This window comes from Nycticebus coucang, chromosome 9 (assembly GCF_027406575.1).
Source record: "Nycticebus coucang isolate mNycCou1 chromosome 9, mNycCou1.pri, whole genome shotgun sequence".
Lineage (NCBI taxonomy): Eukaryota > Metazoa > Chordata > Mammalia > Primates > Lorisidae > Nycticebus > Nycticebus coucang.
In genome coordinates this window covers 22,783,238-22,809,236 of record NC_069788.1, presented here as the reverse complement: position 1 = coordinate 22,809,236, position 25,999 = coordinate 22,783,238, and the positions used below count along the sequence as shown (strand labels likewise).

The 25,999-nt window shown below is 38.7% G+C and overlaps 1 protein-coding gene across 4 annotated transcripts in view; it reads left to right on the top strand.

Annotated features, from left to right (window-relative positions):
- The window catches only part of PRIM2 (DNA primase subunit 2), a 460,188-nt gene that overhangs the window by 333,866 nt on the left and 100,323 nt on the right, over positions 1-25,999 (top strand). For all 4 annotated transcript variants that reach the window (XM_053600944.1, XM_053600945.1, XM_053600946.1 and 1 more), the window contains one exon: positions 14,212-14,279. In XM_053600944.1, coding sequence (XP_053456919.1) covers positions 14,212-14,279 — 68 coding nt within the window. The remainder of the gene's footprint in view (positions 1-14,211; positions 14,280-25,999) is intronic.

Below are 25,999 nucleotides of genomic sequence, written 5' to 3'. Positions count from 1 at the left end.
TTAGGTCTTCTTGTTCCCTCCCTTCATGCCCGTCATTTGAGGAGGAAAATCATGAAAAATATTTACTTCCTGCAGGTTCCTTATCAATCCATTAAAAAAAATCCCCTTCACAATAGTAACTGGCTGACAGCAAAATCTCCTTTTGGGGTTTTAAGTGCCACAGTCAGCTTCATAGCTGAAGGCAGAATGCTTTCCTCAGGGAACATTTCTTCACAAAGTGAAATTCATTTATTCTAGGTATGCAACAAAAGAGTTAAATTAAGGGATAGTGGTTGTGCTCTCTTTTAAATCCGTAACTGTTTAAAATTAGTGTTACAAAACTTTGAACCCTATTGGTTGGAAGGTTCACAAGTATAAAAAAAGAAAAAGAAAAACCTTTTAACTCTATTGGCAAAATTCCTTATTTTGTATTATCTTGCTAAACTAAGGATGGCACCTACCTGGCACATATCTTTAATTTCCCATTGTTTATCTGGAACAGTGATAATCAACCCTGTACTGTTTCTTGGATATGGCTTGGACCTGATGGGGCCAGGCTCCCCCACAGTATGAACCATTGCCTGTCCACCGCACCGCCTTCCCCTGAAGCAGGCCATGAAACCCGGCTGCCCTGCTCCCGAAATGGGTGGTGACACCTTTATTACAGAGCTTCCCTCCCTATACTAAGTACTTTGGGGGAAAGGAATGCCCTGATCTCTGAGGACGCAGCAACACAGAGAAGAATCTGAACAAAAACCCTCTCTGTCTCTTAGTCATACTTCTGCGTGACTGTCCATGCAAGTTTCTCTGCTTCTTTGAGTCTTCATTTCTGGGGGCTCCCATACCATGTAAAGCTTACATTAAATACATTTTTATCCTTTTCTTTTTTTAATCTATCTTTTGTTATAATGGGTCTCTGTCATGAAACTCGTGATGGGAAAGAAAGATGGTACATTTTTTCCTCCTCTGCAGGATGAACCCTCAGCCTAGTGCTCTAATAAGCTACTACTAGTCCCTGACAGTTGGGCATCCATGCTTTACTCCTAATTTTTGATTTGTATATACAATATGGGATGTTTAACCAGTGTATGGCTTTACCTGCTAGGAATTTCCTGATAACTCTTAAATCTAAATCTTCAGCCCCTCATGGACTCTAGACACATGTATATTCACTTGCCTTTTGGATATTCAAAAACACCTCAAATTCAGCATGCTTAAAACTAAGCCACTGTCTTAGCACAACAGCCATCTACCTACCTGCATGTTCTGTCTCCTTCTCTTTCAGTCACAATGTTCCGGGGACTCTACCTCCTTCATATTTCGTATGTTCATGTCTTCCTGTCCACCATTTCTGCCTCTCCCATAATTTGGTTCCTCATCTTGGATCTCTGGATCCCTGCATGGACCATCCTCTTAGTTGACCGTCTTGTCTCTATTTTCGCTTGCTCTCCTTCAAGCCATTCCTTACCCTACTAGAGAGTCTGTTAGTCCTCCCTCCCTTCTTCTCTTGAACTACATTAGACACAGATGTTTGCAAAATAGTATAACCTGCATGCATGTGTTTACTTCCAGGAATTAACCAGTGTTAACATACTGTCAGACGTGCTTCAGAGCGCTTTTTTTTTGTTTGTTTGTTTCAATTTAAGAAAAGGGAGAGACCATCACTGATTAAACTGGAGTTTTCATTGTTCTTAGTTCTCTTTCCCTTTGTTTTTTCTAGATTCAACTAAAGCTGATTTTCACCCCAATGTTTTTTTCCCCATGTTCTGGACATTTATTTATTTTTTTATTATTAAATCATAGCTGTGTACATTAATGCGATCATGAGGCACCATACACTGGTTTTATAGACCGTTTGACACATTTTCATCACACTGCCTTCCTGGCATTTTCTTAGCTATTGTGTTAAGACATTTACATTCTACATTTGCTAAGTTTCACATATAGCCTTGTAAGATGCACCGCAGGTGTAATCCCACCAATCACCCTGCCTCTGCTCATCGTCTACCCTCCCTCCCCTCCCTCTCCCCCAAATCCTGAAGTTATAACTGGGTCATAGCTTTCATATAAAAGCCATAAATTAGTTTCATAATAGGGCTGAGTACATTGGATACTTTTTCTTTCATTCTTGAGATACTTTACTAAGAAGAAAATGTTCCAGCTCCATCCATGTAAACATGAAAGAGGTAAAGTCTCCATCTTTCTTTAAGACTGCATAATATTCCATGGTGTACATATACCACCATTTATTAATCCATTCATGGATCAGTGGGCACTTGGGCTTTTTCCATGACTTAGCAATTATGAATTGGGCTGCAATAAACATTCTGGTACAAATATCTTTGTTATAATGTGATTTTTGGTCTTCTGGGTATATACCTAGTAGAGGAATTATAGGATTGAATGGCAGATCTATTTTTAGATCTCTAATTGTTCTCCAAACATCTTTCCAAAAGGAATGTATTAATTTGCATTCCCACCAGCAGTGCAGAAGTGTTCCCTTTTCTCCACATCCATGCCAACATCTCTGGTCTTGTGATTTGGTGACATAGGCTAATGTTACTGGAGTTAGATGATATCTCAAAATAGTTTTGATTTGCATTTCTCTGATGATTAAAGATGATGAGCATTTTTTCATATGTCTGTAGGCCGTGTGCCTGTCTTCTTCAGAGAAGTTTCTCTTCAAGTCCCTTGGGCAGCCTGCGATGGGATCACTTGTTCTTTTCTTGCTTATACGTTTGAGTTCTCTGTGGATTCTGGTTATTAAACCTTTGTCGGAGACATAACCTGCAAATATCTTCTCCCATTCTGAGGGCTGTTTGCTTGCTTTACTTACTGTGTTCTTGGCTTGACCTTGATCAGGTTCCAGTAGTGTATTTTTGAAGCTGCTTCAATTGCCCAGGGGGTCCTCCTCATAAAATACTCGCCCAGACCGATTTCTTCAAGGGTTTTCCCTGCACTCTCTTCTAGTATTTTTATAGTTTCATGTCTTAAGTTTAAATCTTTAATCCAGTGAGAGTCTATCTTAGTTAATGGTGAAAGGTGTGGGTCCAGTTTTAGTCTTCTACAGGTTGACAGTCAGTTCACCCAGCACCATTTGATAAATAGGGAGTCTTTTCCCCACTGAATGTTTTTAATTGGCTTGTCAAAGATCAAATAACAGTAAGTAGCCGGATTCATCTCTTGGTTTTCTATTCTGTTTCATACATCTACCTCTCTGTTTTTGTGCCAGTACCATGCTGTTTTGATCACTATCGATTTATAGTATAGTCTGAGGTCTGGTAGCTTGATTCCTCCTGCTTTGTTTTTATTTCTGAGTAATGTCTTGGCTATTTGAGGTTTTTTCTGATTCTATATAAAACGAAGTATTATTTTTTCAAGATCTTTAAAGTATGACAGTGGAGCTTTAATAGGGATTGTATTAAAATTGTATATAGCTTTGGGTAGTATGGACATTTTAACAATGTTGATTCTTCCCAGCCATTAGCATGGTATGTTTTTTCATTTGCTAACATTTTCAGCTATTTCTTTTCTTAGAGTTTCAAAGTTCTCTTTATAGAGATCTTTCATGTCCTTTGTTAGATAAACTCCCAAATATTTCATCTTCTTTGGCACTACTATGAATGGAATAGAGTCCTTAACTGTATTTTCAGCTTGACTATTGTTGGTATATATAAAGGCTACTGATTTATCAATGTTGATTTTTGTAACCGGAGACTCTGCTGTATTTCTTGATCACTTCTAAGAGTTTTGTAGTAGAATCCCTGGTGTTTTCCAGGTGTACAATAATATCATCTGCGAAGAGCGGAAGTTTGATCTCTTCTGACCCTATGTGGATACCCTTGATCGCCTTTTTTTTCCTTAATCGCGATGGCTAAAATTTCCATTACACTGTTAAAGAGCAGTGGAGACAAGGGGCATCCTTATCTGGTTCTTATCTGAGTGGAAATGATTTCAATTTAACTCCATTCAATATGATATTGGTTGTGGGTTTGCTGTAGATGGCTTCTATCAGTTTAAGAAATGTCCCTTCTATACCAATTTTCTTTCTTCTTTTCTTTTTTTTTTTTTTTTTTTTTTGTAGAGACAGAGTCTCACTTTACTGCCCTCAGTAGAGTGCCGTGGCGTCACATGGCTCACAGCAACTTCCAGCTCTTGGGCTTACGTGATTCTCTTGCCTCAGTCTCCTGAGCAGCTGGGACTACAGGCGCCCGCCACAACGCCCGGCTATTTTTTTTTTGTTGTTGTTGCAGTTTGGCCGGGGCTGGGTTTGAACCCACGACCCTTGGTATATGGGGCCGGTGCCCTACTCACTGAGCCACAAGCGCTGCCTTATACCAATTTTCTTAAGTGTTCTGATGTTGAAGGGATGCTGGATATTATCAAAAGCTTTTCTGCATCAACTGAGAGAATCATATGGTCTTTGTTTTTCAATTTGTTTATGTGCTGAATTATACTTATAGATTTACGTATATTGAAGCAGCCTTGAGATCCTGGGATAAAACCGACTTGGTCATGATGTATAATTTGTTTGATGTGTTGCTGGATTCTGTTTGTTAGGATCTTGTTGAATACTTTTGCATCTGTATTAATTAGTGATATTGGTCTATAATTTTCTTTTCTTGTTGGGTCTTACTTGGTTTGGGGATCAGGGTGATGTTTGCTTCATAGAACGTGTTGGGTACTCTTTCTTCTTTTTCTATATTTTGGGACAGGTTGAGTAATATAGGTACTAATTCCTCTTTAAAGGTTTGGTAGAATTCTGACTAGAAGCCATCTGGTCCTGGGCTTTTCTTTTTAGGGAGATTTTGTACGGTTGATGCTATTTCAGAACTTGATATGGGCCTCTTCAACATTTCCACTTGATTCTGGCTAAGTCTTGGAAGGTGACATGCTTCCAAGTATTTGTCAGTTTCCTTCAGATTTTTGTATTTCTGAGAATAAAGTTTCTTGTAATATTCATTAAGGATTTTTTGAATTTCTGAGGAGTCTGTTGTTATTTTGTCTTTGTCGTTTGATTGATGAGATTAGAGATTTTAGTCTTTTTTTTTTTTTGCTGGTTAGCTTAGCCAAAGGTTGATCTATTTTAATGACCTTTTCAAAAAACCAACTTTTTGATTTATTGATCTGTTGTATAGTTCTTTTGTTTTCGATTTCATTTAATTCTGCTCTAATTTTGGTTATTTCTTTTCTTCTACTGGGTTTGGGGTTGGAATGTTCTTCCTTTTCCAGTTGCTTGAGATGTCCCATTAAGTTGTTAACTTCCTCTCTTTCCGTTCTCTTGAGGAAGGCTTGCAGTGCAATAAATTTCCCTCTTAGGACTGCCTTTGTGGTATTCCAGAGGTTCTGATAATTCGTGTCTTCATCGTCGTTTTGTTCCAGAAATTTGGCAATTTCCTTCTTAATCTCATCTCTGACCCAGCTATCATTCAGGATAAGGTTATTTAACATCCATGTTTTTGTATGAGTGTGCAGATTCCTGTTGTTACTCAGCTCAACTTTTATTCCATGGTGGTCTGAGAAGATGCAAGGAATAATTTCTATTCCTTTAAATTTACTGAGGTTACACTCGTGACCTAAGATATGATCAATTTTGGAATAAGTTCCATGGGCTGATGAGAAGTATGTGTATTCAGTTTTGTTGGGATGAAATGTTCTGTAGATGTCTGCTAAATCCAAATGTTGGATGTTTAGGTTAAAATCTAAAATTTCTTTGCTCAGCTTCTTATTGGAGGATCAGTCCAACACTGCCAAAGGAGTGTTGAAATCTCCAACTATTATGGAGCTTGAGGAAATCAAATTGCTCATGTCAGTTAGAGTTTATCTTATAAATTGAGGTGCATTCTGGATAGGTGCATAGATATTAATAATTGAAATCTCATTATATTGAGTATTACCCTTTACAAATATGAAGTGACCATTCATATCCTTCCTTACTTTTGTTGGTTTAAAGCCTATTGTATCTGCAAATAAAATTGCAACACCTGCTTTTTTCTGATTACCATTTGCCTGAAATATGGATGACCATCCTTTTACCCAGAGTCTGTATTTATCTTTTAAGGTAAGATGTGACTCTTGTATGCAGCAAATATCTGGCCTGAGTTTTTGTATCCAGTCAGCCAACCTGTGCCTCTTTATAGGACAGTTTAACCGTTCACATTAATGGAGAATATTGATAAGTCTGGTAAAATTTTGGGTATCGAGTTTTTCGAAAGTCCAGTGGACATTTTTAATCCTTTTGCCACTGTGGAAGTTGGAGTTTGATCCAAAGTTTCTGAGTGAGTTTACTTTTGTGGTAGAGGATTGGTCTGGTCATTATGGAGGCTAGGTCTGAGAATATCCTGAAGAGCTGGTTTGGTTATGGCAAATTTCTTCAACATATGAATGTCATTGAAGTATTTAATTTCTCCATCATAAGTGAAACTCAGTTTAGCTACATACTGGATCCGGGGTTGAAAGTTATTTTCCTTTAGGAGATTAAAAATTGATGACCACCCTCTTCTGGCTTGAAAAGTTTCTGCAGAGAGATCTGCAATCATTCTATTATTCTTCCTTTTGTAGGTAATGGATTTCTTACATCTGGCTGCTTTGAGAATTTTCTCTTTCATATTAACTTTGGTGAAATTAATTATGATATGCCTGGGGGATGTCTTATTGTGATTGAGTTGTGCTGGGGTTCTGATACTGTCTGTTATCTGAATTTCAAAATATCTTGGCACATCTGGAAAATTCTCTTTCATAATTTCATGGAGAAGTGTCTCAGAGCCTTGTGAGGCCACTTCATCACTTTCAGGGATTCCAATGAGGCAGATATTAGCCTTCTTCGAATTATCTCAGAGCTCTCTGAGAGAATGATGCATTTTTGCTCTCCATTTCTCTTCCTCTTTGAGTTTGGGAGCGTTCAAAGGCTTTGTCTTCAATGTCAGAAATCCTTTCTTCTGCTTGCTCCACTCTGTTACTGAGGGATTCTGCTGTATTTTTCAGATGTTTGAGAGCTCAGTTTCTTGGTTCAGTGCGTCAGAATCGTTGGTGGTTTTGTCATTGTTGAATTCTTGAGACAACTTTTGAATTGCTCCTCGAATTTCTAATTCTGACTTTTGAATTGCTCCTCGAATTTCTAATTCCATATTTTTCTTCATTCTATTAATCTTGTTTGCAATCCAAAGTCTGAACTTGATTTCTGACTTCTCGGCCAGGTGTTTATGAATGGGATCTTCAGTTACATCTGACATATCTTTCCTTGGGGGGGTTGATCTATTGTGGTTATTCTTGTTACCAGAATTTTTCCACTGATTCTGCCTCATGATTGTTTTACACCGTTTGATTTTTCCCCTGGAGCTTTGTCGAGGACCCATACAGTGCTATGGACTAAGAAACTGGGGACCTGTTTGGTGTAGTGGGGCTAAGTGGTTCTGTCTTGTTTTCAGCTGGTTTCTGTTTGAACCTAGTGAAACAGTTACTCTGGTTTGAAGTCTCAGTTGTGGAAAAATACCAGCAATTAAGTCACCCCCCACCCCCCCCCCCCCGCAGGCAACATTTGGAAAAGGAAAATCAAACCTTCCTACAACCACACACTCAGGGCACCACTTGAATAGTCCTCGGGCAATTGTCTCAGTTCAAGAGGTCCAAATCAATTGCCTCAGTCAGCACCTGTCTCAGGTGGGAGAGTTTAAAAGGTCTCTGGCAACTGGATCCCAGTGGTCTGGTGACTACTCAGATATGGCTTGCTCTGGTGCTCCGTGGAGTCAGAATGACCCACCCAGAAAATAGATCAGTCTGAGAAGGTTGATGCTTCCTTCCCCACCTTGCACCTCTGTCACACCCAGTCACTGTTAGCCCCACAGGGCTCTGACCCAGTTGCCCGTAGTGAACAGACACTCCATGGTTTGCACTGGCCTGAATCACTAGGAAATCTATTTCTGCTCAGCCAGGCCTCTGCACTCTGCCTGTATCTAACAGGGGAAAGTGAGTCCTGACAACCTCGGGCGCTTTATGTAGGCTGGGGGGTGTTCACTCAATTCCTGCCCCGCCCCTGATTGATGTTACTTACAGAACAGAACAACTCTGAGGGAATTTGTTTCTGTCCCTGCTCAATTCCCCTGCACAAGAGAAGCTGTTTTGAGTTCCCAGAGCCTGTGCCTCAGGCCCTGTCTTTGCTTCTGCAGGTTTGTATTCAGTTAGCTGTCAGTTGTAGCCTCCTGTCTTCCTTTGTCTATAGGCTGATGATCCCCTGAGGGCCCAGTCTGAGACTCAGAAAAGTAGTCCTCTGGGTCAGCCCCGCCCTGGGAACTTCCCGGCCCTGTGCATGCATTTCTCGTCTCCGTGCTCCACCCAAGCCAGTACTGCCTCAGGCAAACCGTTTACTCACGGGGCCTGCCTTTCCATCCCAGATCTGTTCCGTGGTGGTTGCCACCTGAGTGGATGCCCGGCCTTCTCTGGTTGCTCAGGGAGACAGGGGGTGTGGCTTTGGAATATCCGTGAGTGAGCCCTGTTGTTAGTAAAAGATGGCCGCTGCTCTGCCCCTCGGGGCACTGCCGCTTCGGTGTGCTTCCCTCTCAGCCAACCGTCCTCTCATCACTCCCGTGCTGCAGAGTCAGCACTGACCAGCTGCAGTTTAGGCCTTGTACACACCCCTCGAGAAATCACCCAAGAATCTGGACTCGTGGGGGACAGGCCTCCAGACCTTAGAGTGAGAGTGGAGGGGAGTGCTGGGAGCTCAGAGTTGCAGGTAGAGAATATATACAGTTGTATACAGTTTTATGCCTGGCAGGAAAACGCCGTGGTACCCTAGTAGGGGAGGTAGGTCCAGTTTTTAGAGGGTCTTTCCCGTGGAGTGTAGTGGGAGGACCTTTTAACTCTGCTCATTTGTTTGTGGGGCACAACGGGCCGTTTTCATGGGGTAAGGGGACACCTGTCCCTTTGGTGGTGGATTTTGTACCTTTTGTTTGTGTCCTTGGGGTTGCAGCTCACCTCAGCGGGATTGATGTGCGTTTTTCAACCTTCTCTCTTGGTGCAGCTCTAATCCAGCAGGTTACTTGCTAAATTTTTGTCTTTTAACTCTCCTTCTGGACCGGAGCCTCTGTGGAAAGCTGGCTTCAGTCAGCCATCTTGTCTTCGCCCCCCCTTCACCGCAATTTTTAAAATGATATTGGATAGAGAACATAGTTCTGAAAAATTACTTTTTTTCGTGCTGTCAAGTTTATTTTTAGCTATATTAAAGAGATCTAATGTAAGTGGAAAGTCTAAGAAGAAAATATTTTCTGTTTTGTTTACTCTTGAAAAGATAAAAGAACCAAGCCTGCTTTCTGTCCAGATTTTTCTATTCTTGTATAAGTTAAATGTTCTAATTACTATTTAGATTTCAAATTTCTTAAAATTGTATGTCCTTATGGGGTGGGGGTGTTTTGAGAAAAATATTTTTGACTCTTTCAAAATAATGAACCTACCGGAAACTGCACCTTGTTTATTTGGAAATATTATCTTGAAAGGTGTTTAAATACATGCTTTAATTCTAGCATTGTGATTTAAATGACAAAGGCTCTTGCTTGGCATTTTTCTGAGACTTATTTGAATAGAATGACATTTATGACTATTCCTTATATGAGTTTTTGAAACAGTGTCGATCTTGGCAGACTTTGTTTGTTTGTTTGTTTTTTTTTTGTAGAGTTTTTTTAATGGGTGTTTACTGTAAAAGACTTTGAACTTTGTTTAAAATTTTTAATAATGTTGGAAAAATTAAATACATGTATTCAGTTGCTACTCTAGCTTTATTTGTAGCTTTCATTTAGTGACCAACTGCTGTATCCACCACCAAAAAGACACAGATGGGAAAGAAGAAACATTGTCATGGTTACTTTTTTAGAAGTGCCATTATAAAATACCCAAAAACTAACAGCTTTGGACTGTTAGTTTGGGGCTACTTGTTTCCCTTGAGCCAGGGAGTCCCAGTTTCAACCTCATTGCATGGTGGAGCACTTGCCCTCCTTTTAATGGAAGGGTCTGGGTATTCCCATTTAGCTGTAAATGAAAGGAGAAATGTGCTCGGCCTCTCTACATGATAGGTCACATTTACAAATGACAGTGTTAGAAACACAAGACCAAGAGGATCAGTATCTATGCCATACTTTTTAAAATTCATGATTCTGTTGAAAATATTTGAGAGAGGTGACCCTTACTGCATGCTGCGCCGCAGGCTGCTCAAAACAGGGAGGAACGTGGTGGCAAGACTCTGATGGAGCTGGTCTTCTTGAAGGGAAAGAAACACACAACTGAGAAATTAGTAGGATAAATTCAGGTAATGGTAAATTTTGTCAGATACCTGAGTAATAGAATCCCCGCTGCTTTTGAGGGTGGTTAGGCAAGGCTACCACGAGGAGATGATATTTGTGCCAAATCTCAAATGATGTGAAGGATCCCTGCCTGTAAAAATTTGGGAATCTTAAAAAACTTTGTGGGTGAAAGGAATCCTGAAAAGCACTATCTTGTTTTGAGAGGCGAGGGAATGATAGGAGGCACTTTTTTTTTTAAGTGTTAAATCACAGCTGTGTATATTAGTGCAATCAAGGGGTACAATGTGCTGGTCTCCTATACAATCTGAAATAATCTCATCAAACTGTTCAACGTAGCCTTCATGGCATTTTCTTAGTTATTGTATGTAGACATTTGTACTGTGCATTTAGTAAGTTTTGCCTGTAGCCATTCTAAGATGCACCGTAGGTGTGGCCCCACCTATTACCTTTCCCTTCCCTTCCCCTCTCTTGGCCCTTTCCCCATATTCTTGTGCTATAGTTGGGTTATAGCCTTCATGTGAAAGCTGTAATTTAGCTTCATAGTAGGGCTGAGTACATTGGATACTTCTTCCATTCCTGAGATACTTTGCTAAGAAGAATATGTTCCAGCTCCATCCATGTAAACATGAAAGGGGTAAAGTCTCCATCTTTCTTTAAGGCTGCATAATATTCCATGGTATACACGTACCACAGTTTGCTAGTCCATTCATGGGTCGATGGGCACTTGGGCTTCTCCAATGACTTAGTGATTATGAATTGGGCTGCAATAAACATTCTGGTACAGATGTCTTTGTTATATTGTGATGTTTGGTCTTCTAGGTATATACCTAGTAGAGGAATTATAGGATTGAATGGCAGGTCTATTTTTAGATCTCTAAGTATTCTCCAAACATCCTTCCAAAAGGAACGTATTAGTGTGCATTTCCACCAGCAGTGCAAAAGTGTGCCCTTTTCTCCACATCCACGCCAACATCTCTGGTTTTGGGATTTTGTTACGTGGGCTACTCTTACTGGGGTTAGGTGATATCTCAGAGTAGTTTTGATTTGCATTTCTCTGATGATGAAATATGATGAGCTTTTTTTCATGTGTTTGTAGATTGTGCGTCTGTCTTCTTTAGAGAAGTTTCTCTTCAAGTCCCTTGACCACCCTGAGATGGGATCATGTGTTCTTTTCTTGTTAATACGTTTGAGTTCTCTGTGGATTCTGGTTATTAAACCTTTATTGGAGGTATAACCTGCAAATATTTTCAAAGAGACACTTTTATTGACAAAGGCTTCTGGCCAGTTGGCACGCACTGTGTGGAGCGCTTTGCATGGTGGTGTGCATATGTGTTCCTGAGACTGAGCGGTGGCAGCTTCGTGACTGATTAGGCTTCCTTTGTGTCTTGTGGAATTGGCAGCTGCTGTGCAGGCTGATACTCTTTCTACATCTAGTGTTTCAGTAATTAGCCACAAAATGTGTGATGAAAGACTGATGTGATAACTTTAGCCTAAGAGTACTGTTAGATGATTTTAATTAGGGATGTGATTACTGCTCATTTTGAGAATTTTACTCTTGACTTTGTCGCAAGGGTGTCCAACTTGCAGCCTATGGGCCACATGTAGATTATGCGAGGACTTTTTTTTTTTTTGTGGTGGTGTATGTCTTGAAAACTGTGCATGATCTTTTAAAAAATAATTTATTTTGTTTTTTTGCTCATCAACTTTTGTTAGTGTTTGTGTATTGTGTATTGTATAACGTGTGGCCCAAGACAATGCTGCTTCTTCCAAAGTGGTACAGAAAAGTCAAAAGGTTGGACACCCCTGGTAGGAAAGGGACTAGAATGCAGACAGGAATAACAGTGAATGGAGATGTTAATAGTTTAGGAAATAGGAGATGAAGAGAGGTTAAGATAAAGGGGTAGATCTGAAAAGTGTTTCCTATGTGGTATGAATAGATGTCCAGAAATCTTTTGCTGTTACTGAGATGTTTTTGTTTGTTTGCTCTTGTTTAGAAAAGACAGTTTGATTAGAAAATATGCTATATAGATCGACAGAAGTGACTGAAAAACCCAGTCTGTCTGTTGTGTTTTCAAAGATTTGGCTTTTGGGATAGGTAGATGAATCGTTTTAATCTTTTGTAGAGCTTAGCTTTGGTTCTAACACATGAAATCTCTTGAACAATGAAAATGACATTTTGTAACATGATTTGACATTAACAGATACAGGGAGTGTTAAGGTATTAAAGTGTTTTGTTTGTAAAACTTGATAACCTTGATAACATTTTATGTGTTATGAAATACTAGACTTAACATTTCTCAGGGATATTGAAAGTGTGGTTGTGCTAAAATTGCAAAAGACTAATCATCTCACTTTATCGTATTTTAAACGAGTCAATAACTTTATTGATGTGTGTTGACTCTTGTACAAAATAGGGAAAATTTCTCCAGTATTATTAGATATAATAAAAATGACTTGATATCTGGCATTTTTGTCAATTTTCTCTCCACAAATATAATACTTATTAGATATTTATAAATTATAATTTTATTTTTATTTGCATAGTATGAAAAATTAAGTTTGATGAGTTAAATGTTTGGTTTCCCTTATCAGGAAATTTTAAATAATATAAAAAAATGAGAGAGGATACCCTATATATAACCAAAGGATATTTTAAAATTTGTTGTTTAAGGTTCATTTTTGTACCACTCTGGGGGGCCGAGGTGGGTGGATTGTTTGAGCTCACAAGTTGGAGACCAGCCTGAGTAAAAGCAAGACTCCTGTCTCTACTGAAATGGGCGGCACCTGTGGCTCAAGGGTTAGGGCGCTGGTCCCATATGTGGTTTTTTGGCCGGGGCGGGTTCAAACCCAGCCCCGGCCAAAAAACCACAAAAAAAAAAAATAAATAAATAAAATAAAAATGGAAAAACTGAGGCAAGAGGATGGCTTCAGCCCAAGAATTGGACGTTGCTGTAGCTGTGATGCTGCGGCACTCTACCCACAGCAACTCTTGAGACACTGTCTCAAAAAAAAAAAAAAAAAAGTTCTTTGTGAATTGTTAAATGATTGATTGGTAGAATACTAGAACTATTTTGATCATAATTGAATCCAGAAGAGATTTATCTTTTTTTTTGATAGTTTAAGTTTACTTCAAGCTATCTGATTACTTTGAATGTCTTTATTTTTTTTTCTAAATTCTTATAAGAGGCCATTCTCATTAGAACAGAGAGAAAAATAGAGATATGTAGAGATATTTTGTGATAAAATATATCCAAAGTTCACATTTTCATGATAGTGTGTTAACTTGATCCATAGTGTTTAACAGTTAAGGTCTCGGCTCTCTTTATTTCCTAGGTCAATTTGAAGTCATATCTCTATATTAACTTTAGATTGCTGTTGTATACCTAATGGATGTTCTTGGTTTCTTATAATAATGTGGTTGTTAAAATGTAGGAATACATATATACAGACAGACAGACAGACACACACACCCCTGCATATAAGCAGAGTCATGGTGACTTAGCTATAAATGAAATTTCCTCACCTCAGTTTCTTCCATCATCTTAGGATTCAGTGCTATAAGGTTAGTTGTTATACATTTTACCATTTAGAAAATTTTCATTTTTATTTACAAAGATAGTGTTTTTGTGAGTAGAGGCTTGGATGGATACTCCACCTTCCTACTCTTTATTTCGCCTATCTTTTTCTTCTAAACTCCATGACATACCGTCTGTCCTTCAAGCCATGTAGTTAGCTTTAATCACATAATATATATCAGCTTTATAATTAATCACACAATATATCATCTTTTTATATACTTTTTGATTCAAAGAAAGAGAAACATTTTCTCACATTTTAAGTACTGCCTCCTTGTCTCTCCCCTGTCCCTGTTTTGCACTTAGTATTTAAGTATGTTCAGCGTTTGGCCTTTGCTGTTTTTATTAACTTTGTTCTCTGCTTTTAGTTAACAGCCAGGTCCCTGCCTACTGTGCAGTCTGATGAAAGACTTCAGCCTCTGCTCAATCACCTCAGGTAATACAAAGGCACAGCCTTGTTACGCATATAATTCCAAGTGCATTTAAATGATTAAAATATATAAAGTGGTTAAAATCTCTTTTATTACTGAAAACTTAAATTTTTTTCTTGCTTTAGTTCTATTATTCAAATTGAAGCTCTTAATACATTATTAGCATTAGGGTAACATACCACATATGGCAGAAAGCTCTTTTGATTCAAGAACAATGTGCAGAACTACTTGTTAAGTTTAAGTTAAAATTAGTAGAGATGTCAGACTTTACAGAAAGATCTTAAATGCATGAGCTATTAAATACAAAGGTAAGGTATTCTTTTATTGGGGATAGGTGAAATGGGTTGAGTTTGTTTTTTAAATGCAACAATAATATAGCCTGATTACTGGGGAAAAAAATAACAACTTAGAAAACATAGTAGTAATTCTGACATTACTACTCAGAAGTAATATGTCTCCCCCTATGCTTTTAAAACCCAGTATAGAAATTATACATTATATGATTTACTACTTTTGCCTTTTTAATAAACATTAGAAGATTTTTTTTTCATTATATGATTTACTACTTTTGCTTTTTTTATAAACATAAGATTTTTTTTCTTCCCTATTTAAAATCTTTCTAAAAACATTATTGTTAGTGTCTACATGATAGTTTCTTGTGTGGTTGTACAAACTGTACTATATTCACCTCCATCTGGGAAGCTTCTACACCATTTCTAGTTCTTTTTCCTACATAAATAATGTTGTATGTAAACCTTAATCTGTATTTTCGATCATTTCGTTAGGATAGGTTTTCAGAATTACTTTGTCAAAGGATGTGGCCCATTTTATGGATTTAAGTGTGTGTGTATGCTATACATATATATACACATACACATTTTCCTTTTTCAAAAGCAAAACTTTACTATGATATTGTATAAGACTGTCACGTTACAAGGTATTATACCCTTAACGAGGTAGGCCAGCTAAATCAATTGCTGATAGGTTAGTTATAGAGATGCTATTGTGATTATATGCATTTCATTGATTATTATTAAGAATGATTTTTAGACGTTTTGTTACCCATTTTTATTTGGGAAAGGAATAGTTATCTGTACTTTTTGCTTATTTGTTGGCAATCATTTCCTGATTTTATTTGGTCGTACGTACTTTAGATGCAAAGGACTGTAACTCTTTGTTGTATTTGTTACAAACTTTTTTCCTAAATTTTTTTTTGTTATGTTGTATTAGTGAACATACCTGCATTTTCAAGTTTTATGTAGTCAGTTACCAATAGTGTTTTTCATGTATACTTTTTAAAATTTCTTTTTACACTTAAGATGTATCACATCTCATTTAGAAGGTTGGATAGAGTTTACTTTCTGGTATTTTTTAGTTTATTTATTTTTCCCTTTTTACTTCCTCTTGTTTTCTCTTCCCGTTCCTCCCCCGGCCCCCCTATTTTTTCCCCTTCCTTTCCCTGTCAATTTTTCTTCCAGGACAGCTGCTTTTTAACGTCTGTGTAATTGCTTTGTTGGGATAGGAGGAAAGGAGGGGTCCAGAATAATACTTCAGCAGGGTCCGAGTAGTATACTTATTATGTACGTAGTCATTAAGTTTCCTAGAGCTGTTAGCGAGTTAGGAACCTCAGAAATCATATTTACATCTCTTGCCCTATCCTTCCTCCACACCCATTCAAATCTGTTGGGGTGTTATTTTTTGAGTATCTCACCTATCACAATAATATCTTGTCTGTTCTCCAAGGCTTTGGCCTTTCTAATACTTTTCACATCGTTGCCATATGTGGTTATCTTATTCCTTGGCTTAAAACCCATCTCTACCTCTCCAGTTTGATTCCAGCATGACGTACTTCTGGAAGGAACCTGGCCTCTCTCTCTCTGGATTCCTCTTTCATCACTGGGATCCTAACTTCACTAAATGCCGGGAAGTTGCTCTACTAGGTGTTTTTGCTCACTTCTATATCCTTGAGAATATTTTTCCTCTTGCCAATACTATTGTTATATATAGAAGCTTACATACAAATTTTAAATATATTTAATATAAATACATATTATATATTAATATTTTAAAACTGTATATTTAAAATATGCAGGGCATCCTAAAAGTTGCCCCTAAAACTGCCATAAATAGTGAAAATGGGAAATTGTACTTTTATTTATAAAATATTCATTGTAAAATTTTACGAAGAGGTGGCCAACAGGTGGCCAACATGTAGAGAATGTTTTGTAATGAGTATTTTGTAAATAAAGGAACCCTTAGCTACAATTTCCCTTTTTCCCTATGTATGGTGACTTTAGGGACACCTAGTATTTTAAATGTATGTAAATGTGCCTATATATTTTTAATCTACATATATAAATAAAAAATAGTTTTGTGTTCTCCTCATCTCTTATAATTTGACTAACTTTGTGTGTCCTTTAAGACTCAGCTCAAGTGTTACTTCTCTGATATGTTCTCCCTGACTATTTAGGGCCCTCTCACCAGTCTGAATTAAATGCCTTTTATAGGTGCTTTCATAATATCCCATGCCCACCTCTGTGTTACAGAATTAATGGTTTTGTTCTTGTTTGTTTACTGTCTGATTTCTCCATTAATCTACGAACTACTTGAGAACATATAAAGTGACTTTCATATTTGTATTTCCAGCAGCTGGGACAGTGTCTAGCATGCGATATGTATTCATTTGTATATTTTGCCGAATGCATGAATGCAAGTTATATTAGTGATATTTTGTTGTATATGTCTGTATAAAGTTTTCATAATGTATAAATCATATCATCATCGTTCTTTTCCTATAAAACCGCTGGTTCAAAAGGTCCAAAACTAAAGGGTAGAAGCTCAACTCTAGTTAATCTCACTGTTGATTCTGTGAGATAATGATGGATTTTCCTTCCTCCGTCTCAGTATGGTATTTGCCAACTAGAATTTAGATTAACCACTGACACATCTCTTCAAGTCCTTGAAACTTGCACAAACTGTTCATTTGTTTAGGGCTTTTATTCTCTGTGGAGTTCACTCATGACTGGTTGCTAGGTAACCAGGGCTAGATGCTACATGTAATATGTACCAACTGATGTTGCTTTTTTATTATTATTAAACTAAATGGTTTCTCATTGTATTACCATGTCAGAGACATCTATATGTAGGTGGCAGCTGATGTGCATAGTTTGACACTTCTACAAAGTAACCTTGTGACATGCCTTTCAAGTATATTGAATTGTCTCTTTTGGCTGTCTAAACGTAATGTTTTTCTTCTGTTTTCCTGTTGCTTTGGCCAGAATAGGAGAGAGTATTGTTTGGCTTGAGAGATTCTAATGATAATCTTATTAGAACAAGTCATCATTGATTTGGATGAACTGTATAATTTAAATGTTACTTTGAGGGCGATGGACATTAGGAGGTCGGTGGACAGTGGTGGCTTTAGTGGGTGCGCAGGTTAGACTGAACTTGAATCTCACATGGGGAATGATGTTGTCATTAACTGAGAAGGGGATTAGGGAGTGAATATGGTCACTTAGATGGTTTTAGTAGTTTCAGCAATTTTAAGCTGAAGATGCCTATGGGGACATATGTGGGGAATGTTTAGTAAGTAATGGAAGAGTGAGATTTATATCAGGGAGACATTTGCTAATGATTGCTGTATAGGTGGCGGTTAAAATCAGGTAAATGTTGAGATCACTCAGGGAGAGAGGATAGAGAGACAAGGAAAAGGGCAAATGGCCCTGAACGGAACCCACAGAGTATCGGGGTTTGAGTGACTTGTGATAGGCCCTGGAGAAAGTGGGTGATGAGTTAGAAGAGAAACCAGTATAAATACCAAGGATGAATCTTAAATGAAAAAGCAATAGAACAAAAAGGGCATCAAAGATGCTAAGGGAGAGATTTCATAAAGGGGTGGTAAGTCAAGTCAGAACTGCACAATCCAGGATCAGGCTCCAGGTGCCCCTGGGGACTTAACCTCCACGTGGCAGGTTAAGATTTGAGTCTGAGTCCTGTGAGGACTTGCGGAATACATAAAACATGAGACTGTGGAGATACAGAGAGTACGGGCTACTGTTGGTAGAGCTTAACTCTAAGGGCAAGGAAGGGAAGAAGACTTCATCTCTGAGCTTCATGGTTCAAGAATGTGTTTTATTTTTCCTTAAGATTGGAAAGATGAGCATATTTACAGGTTAAGGGGAGGAATTGAGGACTATGGGAATAAAAGGGAATAATTGAAGGGGCAAGATCTTAGAAGGGATAGGAAGGGATGGACCAAGAAATCAAACTCATTGGAGTTTATAAAGTACTTTCCACCCTAGCCTGGTTCTTACTCAGAATAATTCAGTGAGGATGGTACATGGTCGCTTATCATTATCCCTACTGAAAGGTTAGTGATGGAGCCTCATGAAGTTCTCATTAAGAAAATCTGATTGTTTTTTCTTTTTTTTTTTTAGACACAGAGTCTCACTTTGTCACCCTCAGTAGAGAGCTGTGGTATCACAGCTCACAGCAACCTCCAGCCTTTGGGTTTAGGTGATTCTCTTGCCTTAGCCTCCCCAGTAGCTGGGACTTCAGGCGCCCACCACAATGCCTGGCTATTTTTTTGTTGCAGTTTGGCCGGGGCCGGGTTTGAACCTGCCACCCTTGGTATATGGGGCCGGTGCTCTACTCACTGAGCCATAGATGTTGCCCGAAAATCTGATTTTTATAGTGAAAAATACTGCCCTTCCCTCCTCTCAAAAGAGATGAATGAATTCTTTTATAAGCCTTTACAATTTTTCAAAATTGATAACTAGGAACTCTTCAATTGGAAGAAATAAACTTGCTCGGACTTACAAAAGAATGTAAAATTTCAGAAAGCCAGATAATTGGCTTCATTCTCAAAAAAGTCATCATCTTTATCTTCCCCAAGTCTCCTGTTGTTAGATATGTCACACAGTGAGCCTCCATCTCATTGTGACTTTACTGTCGTCCTCAGGGTTATATGTCATTGTGCTTCCTAGGGTGAATTCCACAATGTACTAATTTTTTAGTTTGGAAATGTGTAAAGGTCTTGGAATATGTTCTGTGAATGTAAGTTTACTGTAAATTAGTATCTTTGCTATCCTAATGATGGTACTCGTGGGATAAACTTATCAAATTATATTTGGCTTGCAAGGGTATTATATTAAAGATTATTATTTTTATTTGTTATCTCACTTTAAATGCAAAGTATAAAGAGGTGACACTAGAGAAGAAAACTTGTAGCCGACATTCTACCTGTGCTAACTTGGTAACTCGAATTGTGTGGCTGGATTGTTTTTTCCGTTGAAGATAATTCCTGTCTCCACAGTGTGCCCCTCTTCCTCCTCCTTCCCTCCACTCCAGCATGTGAAGTGCACGGCAGACAGCATATTATAAATCACGTTAATATTTGCTCATATTTAATGTTTTGTTTTAATCACTAACATGTAATTGTTACCCTTTCTCTCCCATTTTATTAGCATGGTTCAGCATGCTAATGCATTCTGAATTTGTAAGCAGCTGTTTATAGTGACCTTGATTTTAAAATCATTTAAAATGATGTAAGCATTTTCCTTCAGCTGCTATTATTACAAGCTGCTTTTGTAAAATTCCTTTTCCTAATGCAGTCCATTTGGTTAATATGTACATGCTTGTATTTAATCCTCTAAAGAATATGCTGTCACGAATTTTATATGAGAGATAACCTCTGTAAGAAAACTTCTCCTAGGAGGTGTCCATGGTGGTGCAGGGCTCAGTGTTTTCTTTTTAAATTAGCACTCATTTTGAAATTAGAAATTTGTGTAGGCATTCATGTATCTATTGTGGTAAATATAAAACTAAATGTTAGGAAATGGTTTAGGAGATAGTGGCCTCCATCAGTTGAGGGCTGGCATGAAAGCCTCATTAACATGGTGCACAGGCTCCGGCTGTTTGTTCCTTCCCGTCACCTGTTTCCATCTCTGGAACTGTTTATTTCCTTTTCCACGTGCAGCAGCACAAGCTTTTAGTTCAGTGATTATTGGGAAGGTTTTCCAGGTGCCGAGTAAGATATTAGCAAATTAGAATATGTTCTTTCCACTATTTATCACCTTTGAATTATAATTTTTCCACGTCTGTGGGGAAAGTGTTTATGCCTTCTTAGAGGTGTGCTTGCCAAGAGTCAACATTTTGTTAGAATCAGCCCATCTATTAGTTTAAGGAAACTATAATAGATACTCGGATTATATGCAAAGGTCTAATAGGTCTGGTCCCTTAACTCAAGAAGTTTTTATTTTCAAGGAGAAAGAGGACCAAAATTGATAAACACCCTGCCCCGGCACACTCCCAAGGCTGCACGGGAGCATGTGATGCAGCCTCGTCGTGTGGGCAGCTCTTTGGAGGAGGGGAGGAGCAACTGCACATGGATCCTGTTACACTTCAACATCATCAAATGTTTCTGGTAAAAATACAGTCATGACATATAAAACTTGTAAGAAGAAAAGAAACAAATCCTACCTCCCTGATATGAGCACTGTTAAGACTTTTTTTCTTTTTGTTTTTGTTTTTTTTTTGGGCTGCGTGGGCCAGGAATCGAACCTGGGTGTCCTGCTTGTCAGGCAAGTATCCTACCTGAACCAGGGGCAGACCTGCCAAGCTTTTGTTACAATCTCTGTGCATATTTTTGTGTAATTACAATTATCTTTAACTTAGTAAGTCATAGCTATGTAATATAGGAGAAGGTTGATTTTTATGACTCTAATTTAAATGTCTATGTAATATTCAATCAAGGGTAGATATATCTATTTTTACTTAACCATTCCCATTTGATTGGCTATTTAGACTTCTTTGGTTGACTAAGCCTGTGAATAAAAAATGTAGAATGTATAGCCGGGTGTTGTGGCGGGTGCCTGTAGTTCCAGCTACTTGGGAGGCTGAGGCAAGAGAATCGCTTAAGCCCAGGAGTTGGAGGTTGCTGTGAGCTGTGTGAGGCCACGGCACTCTACGGAGGGCCATAAAGTGAGACTCTGTCTCTACAAAAACAAACAAACAAACAAACAAACAAAAAAAAAAATGTAGAATGTAAGCAGTTGTGATATGATCAGGCACAGTAAACTGGGAAACTGTGCTGATTTTCTGAAGAGGGATTGCAGCGTAGATGTTTTCCAGCAGATGGAGGTAAGAACAAGAGACAGCAGCAAACTAGGTGGTCACAGCTTTGAAGATGCAGAGAGTTCATCAGTCTGAAGGTGCCATGTTGCCCTGGTGAGAAAGTGGCAGAATTCCTAACCTCATGAGTGTGTCTAGATTAGAATCTGTATGGCAATCTGATCCTCCTTTACAGTATTTTTAAAATCACATACACGCATTAATACTCTGTGGGTGCATATAATAAATACCTGAGTGTATTTCTATCTCTGGTATTTAGAAGTGACACTACCGTTTTTTATATGGGTAAAATAAAAAGTGGCAAGTGTATTTGTTTTCTATTGCAGCCATAACAAATCACCACAAAGTTAGTGGATTAAAACAGTGCTCATTTATTATCTCTGTTCGGTAGGTTAGAAATCTGACACAGGTCTCACCAGGCCAAAATCAAGGTGTCAGGCCTTGTGTCCCTTACTAGAGGCTCAGTGGAGGAATCTGCTTCCAAGCTTGTTTATCTTGCTGGACCAATTTAATACTTTGTGGTTGTAGGACCAGAGGTCTTCCTTTTCATGTCCACTGGGGGCTGGTCTTTGGTACCAAAGGCTGCCTGTGTTCCTTCTCACGCTTTCCATGAGCTCCTAGAGGCCTCTGTGGTCCTTGCACAGGGGACCCATCTCAGAGCCATCCAGGGCGTCACTTGTCTCTAACTTTTCCTGCTGCTGCAACACTCCACCTCCAACCTCAGTTAAGTTTCCTGCCTTTAAGGGCCCACAGGATTAGATCATACCAGAGGGATTTCCAGGATACTCGCTTATCTTAACCTTACTTATATCTGCAAAGCCCCTTTGCCAACCTGATGTGTTCATAGCTTCCAGGGATTAGAATATGGACATATTTGGAGGTCATCATTTTATCTTATTACAGTGGGGCTTTTTTCACTGGACATGGGGTGAGTGGTGAAAACAGTTTTTCAAATCACTTTTCTTCAGTTTTATAAGTAATTCACCACTCTTAATTTATACAGAATACTAAAGTTTTCTGGAGTTTTTAGTTAATTTACTTTGCTTGCTTAATATGTCTTCAAGTTGGAAAAAGGTTAAGAACGATTTCTTAACAGAAATACAAGGGCTGTCTGGAAAGTATCCAGCTGTGTAATATAAGAAAGAGAGACATGGCTGGCTGGACACTTTCATATAAATAAGTTACTGATTTTCTTTTTAATGATATATAAAGAAGATAGAAAAACCTTTCCTACTTCATCAACCAACTACCTAGCAAAGGCAAGTACGTGCCTTTGTCAATGGCAGACATTGTAATGAGGTTGTACGTAGTGGACTTAGTGTGACTTAGGGCAGTATTTTGTATGAGAGGTAATTGGTAGTACATGCATACACCTTTTGGCATTCTGAGAGTTTGTTTTATTTATTGTTTATTCAATGCATTAAGGGAACTCTTACTAGGTGCCTGGCATAGTGTTAGGCTCTGGGGATACGTATTTATTTCTGCCTTATAAGGACTTAATATTTATTAGAAGAAAGAGAATTTTAACTGAAGTGATTATAATAAACCATTATGACGGAGGGCATAGTGGGGATGGTGAGTCTGTGAAAATGACGAAGCTGCTTTGCACGTCACAGTGCTCTTGAAGCTTATCCCCAGCCAGACCTGTGACTCCAAAGTTTCTTAGGCATTTTGGATTGTTAATACTAGTAGTCTTCCTGGAAAGCAAATTTTATGATTTTTGATCCTTTTTTGTAGTTATTAAATTTCCTGTTCTTTACTCATTGGATTTTTTTTTTTAAACACTGATTGCCTTCTAGTTAGATAGTAAAGAAAATTAGTTGCTTTACACTGTGTTGGTCATAAAGCACTAACAAAGTACAAAATGATAATAATGTGGGAAAAACCAGAGAAAGGTTTGTAATTTCACATTGTTACTGTGACATATTAGCAGCTAAAAGTACTTGCTAAGTGCTATGCACTAGAACTTTCTGTGCTGATGGAAATGTTCTATATCTGTGCTGTTTAATCCAGTAGCCAAGAGCCACATATGGCTGTTGAGTACTTGAAATGGGGCTAGTGTGACCGAAAAACTGAATTTCTATAACCAGTTATAGCTAGTTACCAAATTGGACTGTGTAGCTCCATAGCACATTTGAAATACACTTAAATAAACTGTATATTTTTAAAAATCATAATACTGAGGCCTAGAGTTCCAAATCTGGTGGCCCTGGAGAACTACCAGCGTTGTTATAAGAAAATGTGGCTACTGAGGTATGCGAGGCTCCTAAGTGAGGGCTGCTGTCTTATGTACTGGTGTGAATTTTGCCTCTTTCTACCTTCCCGCAGACAAGCTGTGATACAAAAAAAATAGCTGGATCTTTTTTTTGGTAAACTGATGCCACAGTGTCCTGTGGAGTCTTGTGAATCTGAATGTTCAGCCTAAGAACACCTCTCAGTGGTCCAGAACCAATTAATCTTTACTTACTCATAGTAAAAATGAAACAAAATATGATAAACTAGGCCGAGGAAAGACAGACTAGCAAGACTCAGCAAAAGTTTAATGCCCTCTCAATTGTTTCTAATTGCTACTTAGAAAGTAGTGCTTGAAAAAGATAATAAAAGATGAACCAGAAAAGCTCACTTTTTTTTTTTTTTTTTTTTTGAGACAGAGTCTCACTTTGTAGCCCTTGGTCGAGTGCCCTAGTGTCATAACACAGAGCAACCTCGAACTCTTGGGCTCAAGTGATCCTCTTGCCTGAGCCTCTGGGTAGCTAGGACTACTGGCGCTCACCACAATGCCCAGTTATTTTTTTCATGGACAGGGTCTCGCTTTTGCTCAGGCTGGTCTTGAACTCCCAAGCTCAGGTAATCCATCCATCTTGGCCTCCCAGAGGTGGAAAAGCCCACTTTTAATAGCGCTACCTTGGTTCTTGACTTACTGTAGACATGTCATCTAAAAGGGGTTACTTGGAACAGCTATCAAATGTGCATGGCAGTGGATCTTCTTAGATTGAGGCCTGCCCCTAACCACCCAAATTTAAGTCACCTCCCCAGTGCTTTTTGACTGTGGGCCCCAGACCCTAGGCTGTGGGCTGGTACTGGCCTTTGGCCTGTTAGGAACCTGTTCGCACAGCAGGAGGTGAGCAGCAGGGACAGGGAGTGAAGCTTCATCTCTACTTACAGCTGCTCCCCCATCGCTCACAGCATTGCCTGGGCTCTGCCTCCTGTCAGATCCGGCAGGGCATTAGATTCTCCTAGGAGCATTGAACACTGCTGTAAACTGCGAATGCAACGGATCTAGGTTGAGTGCTCTGTAGGATAATCTAATCCCCTCACACTCCACCCCCGCCTTGTCATGGGAAAAATTGCCTCCATGAAACCCATCCCTAGTGCCAAAAAGGTTGGGGACCACCACTTTATAATATTATCTCATTATTCTCTCTTCATAGTGAAGTCACTAACTGAAATAGTCATTTAAATTTATTCATTTGTTTGATGTTTTTACCTGGAATGTAAGCTCCAGGAGAGCAAGGCATCTGTACATCTTATTTAGCACTAACTCGTTACCTAAAACCATGGCTAGCATAAAGGGACCTCAGTAAACACTTCAATGATTGGACAAGTGATGATAGAAAACACTTCCAGTTGAAACATTTTACCTTTAATTCATTTTTTAAGCTGCTAAATAGTGAGACCGAATGAGATGGTAATTTGGACAAAAAGCTGATGGATTTTCTGTCACTTTTAGAGGAAAATTCTGAGAAAGAAATACCATTTTGTAGAAATCTTAGTGCTGTTTTTGTCTTTGTTTGGGGACACGGCACTCTTCATGGAATCAGGAACCAGTCCTGGAGGTCTGAGAGGGCACCTTCTGTTCCTCTGTGGGACCTCAGAAGGGAAACGCCCCACCCCTTTTCCTCCCCAATGACTTACTCAGATGTTGAAGACTTATATTTAAAAAACAACAAAACCAAGGCCATTATAGACCTTTTGATTATGAAATGAAACCTTTAGACATTATAAGGTATCTTCAGTGGCTGGGTGAGACTAAAGGGGGGCATAGGAAAGATAGATAATGGGATTGCTGGACTGTGACTTTAGTAATAATCCTCATTAGCCATCCCATCATCCCTCTCCTTACACCCAAACTTCCCAAACTGTGTCCCTGGTCCTCTGCTGTTACTGGGGAGCAAATGTGAGGGGGGTAATCTTAGAATGCCGCAAACATGTGATAGCCAATCTCAGAAGCATTCCACACTCTGTAAGTTATGTGTGGGGGAATGGGAAGGTGTTACCCATCATTTTAATGTATTAATTCTGCTGAGTGTTTGAACTTTATTTCCTCAGACCTTCACATTTTCATTACTACTCTCCCAGGCATCCTTGCTTTATTGCAATCACTTGACTATGCTAGGCCCAGCCAAAAAGAAAACAGCCTCCTCTGTTAGGGTCCATCATATTATCACAATACATATCAACAATATAGAGTCAAAGAATATAAAAAATTTACTCATGAAAATAGAGGTATTTGTTGGGGCCCTTAAATGTGTATGGGGGAAAGTAGCTACATAGGGCTGTAGTTTGAATATGTATCATGAGGCTGTATCTGTGT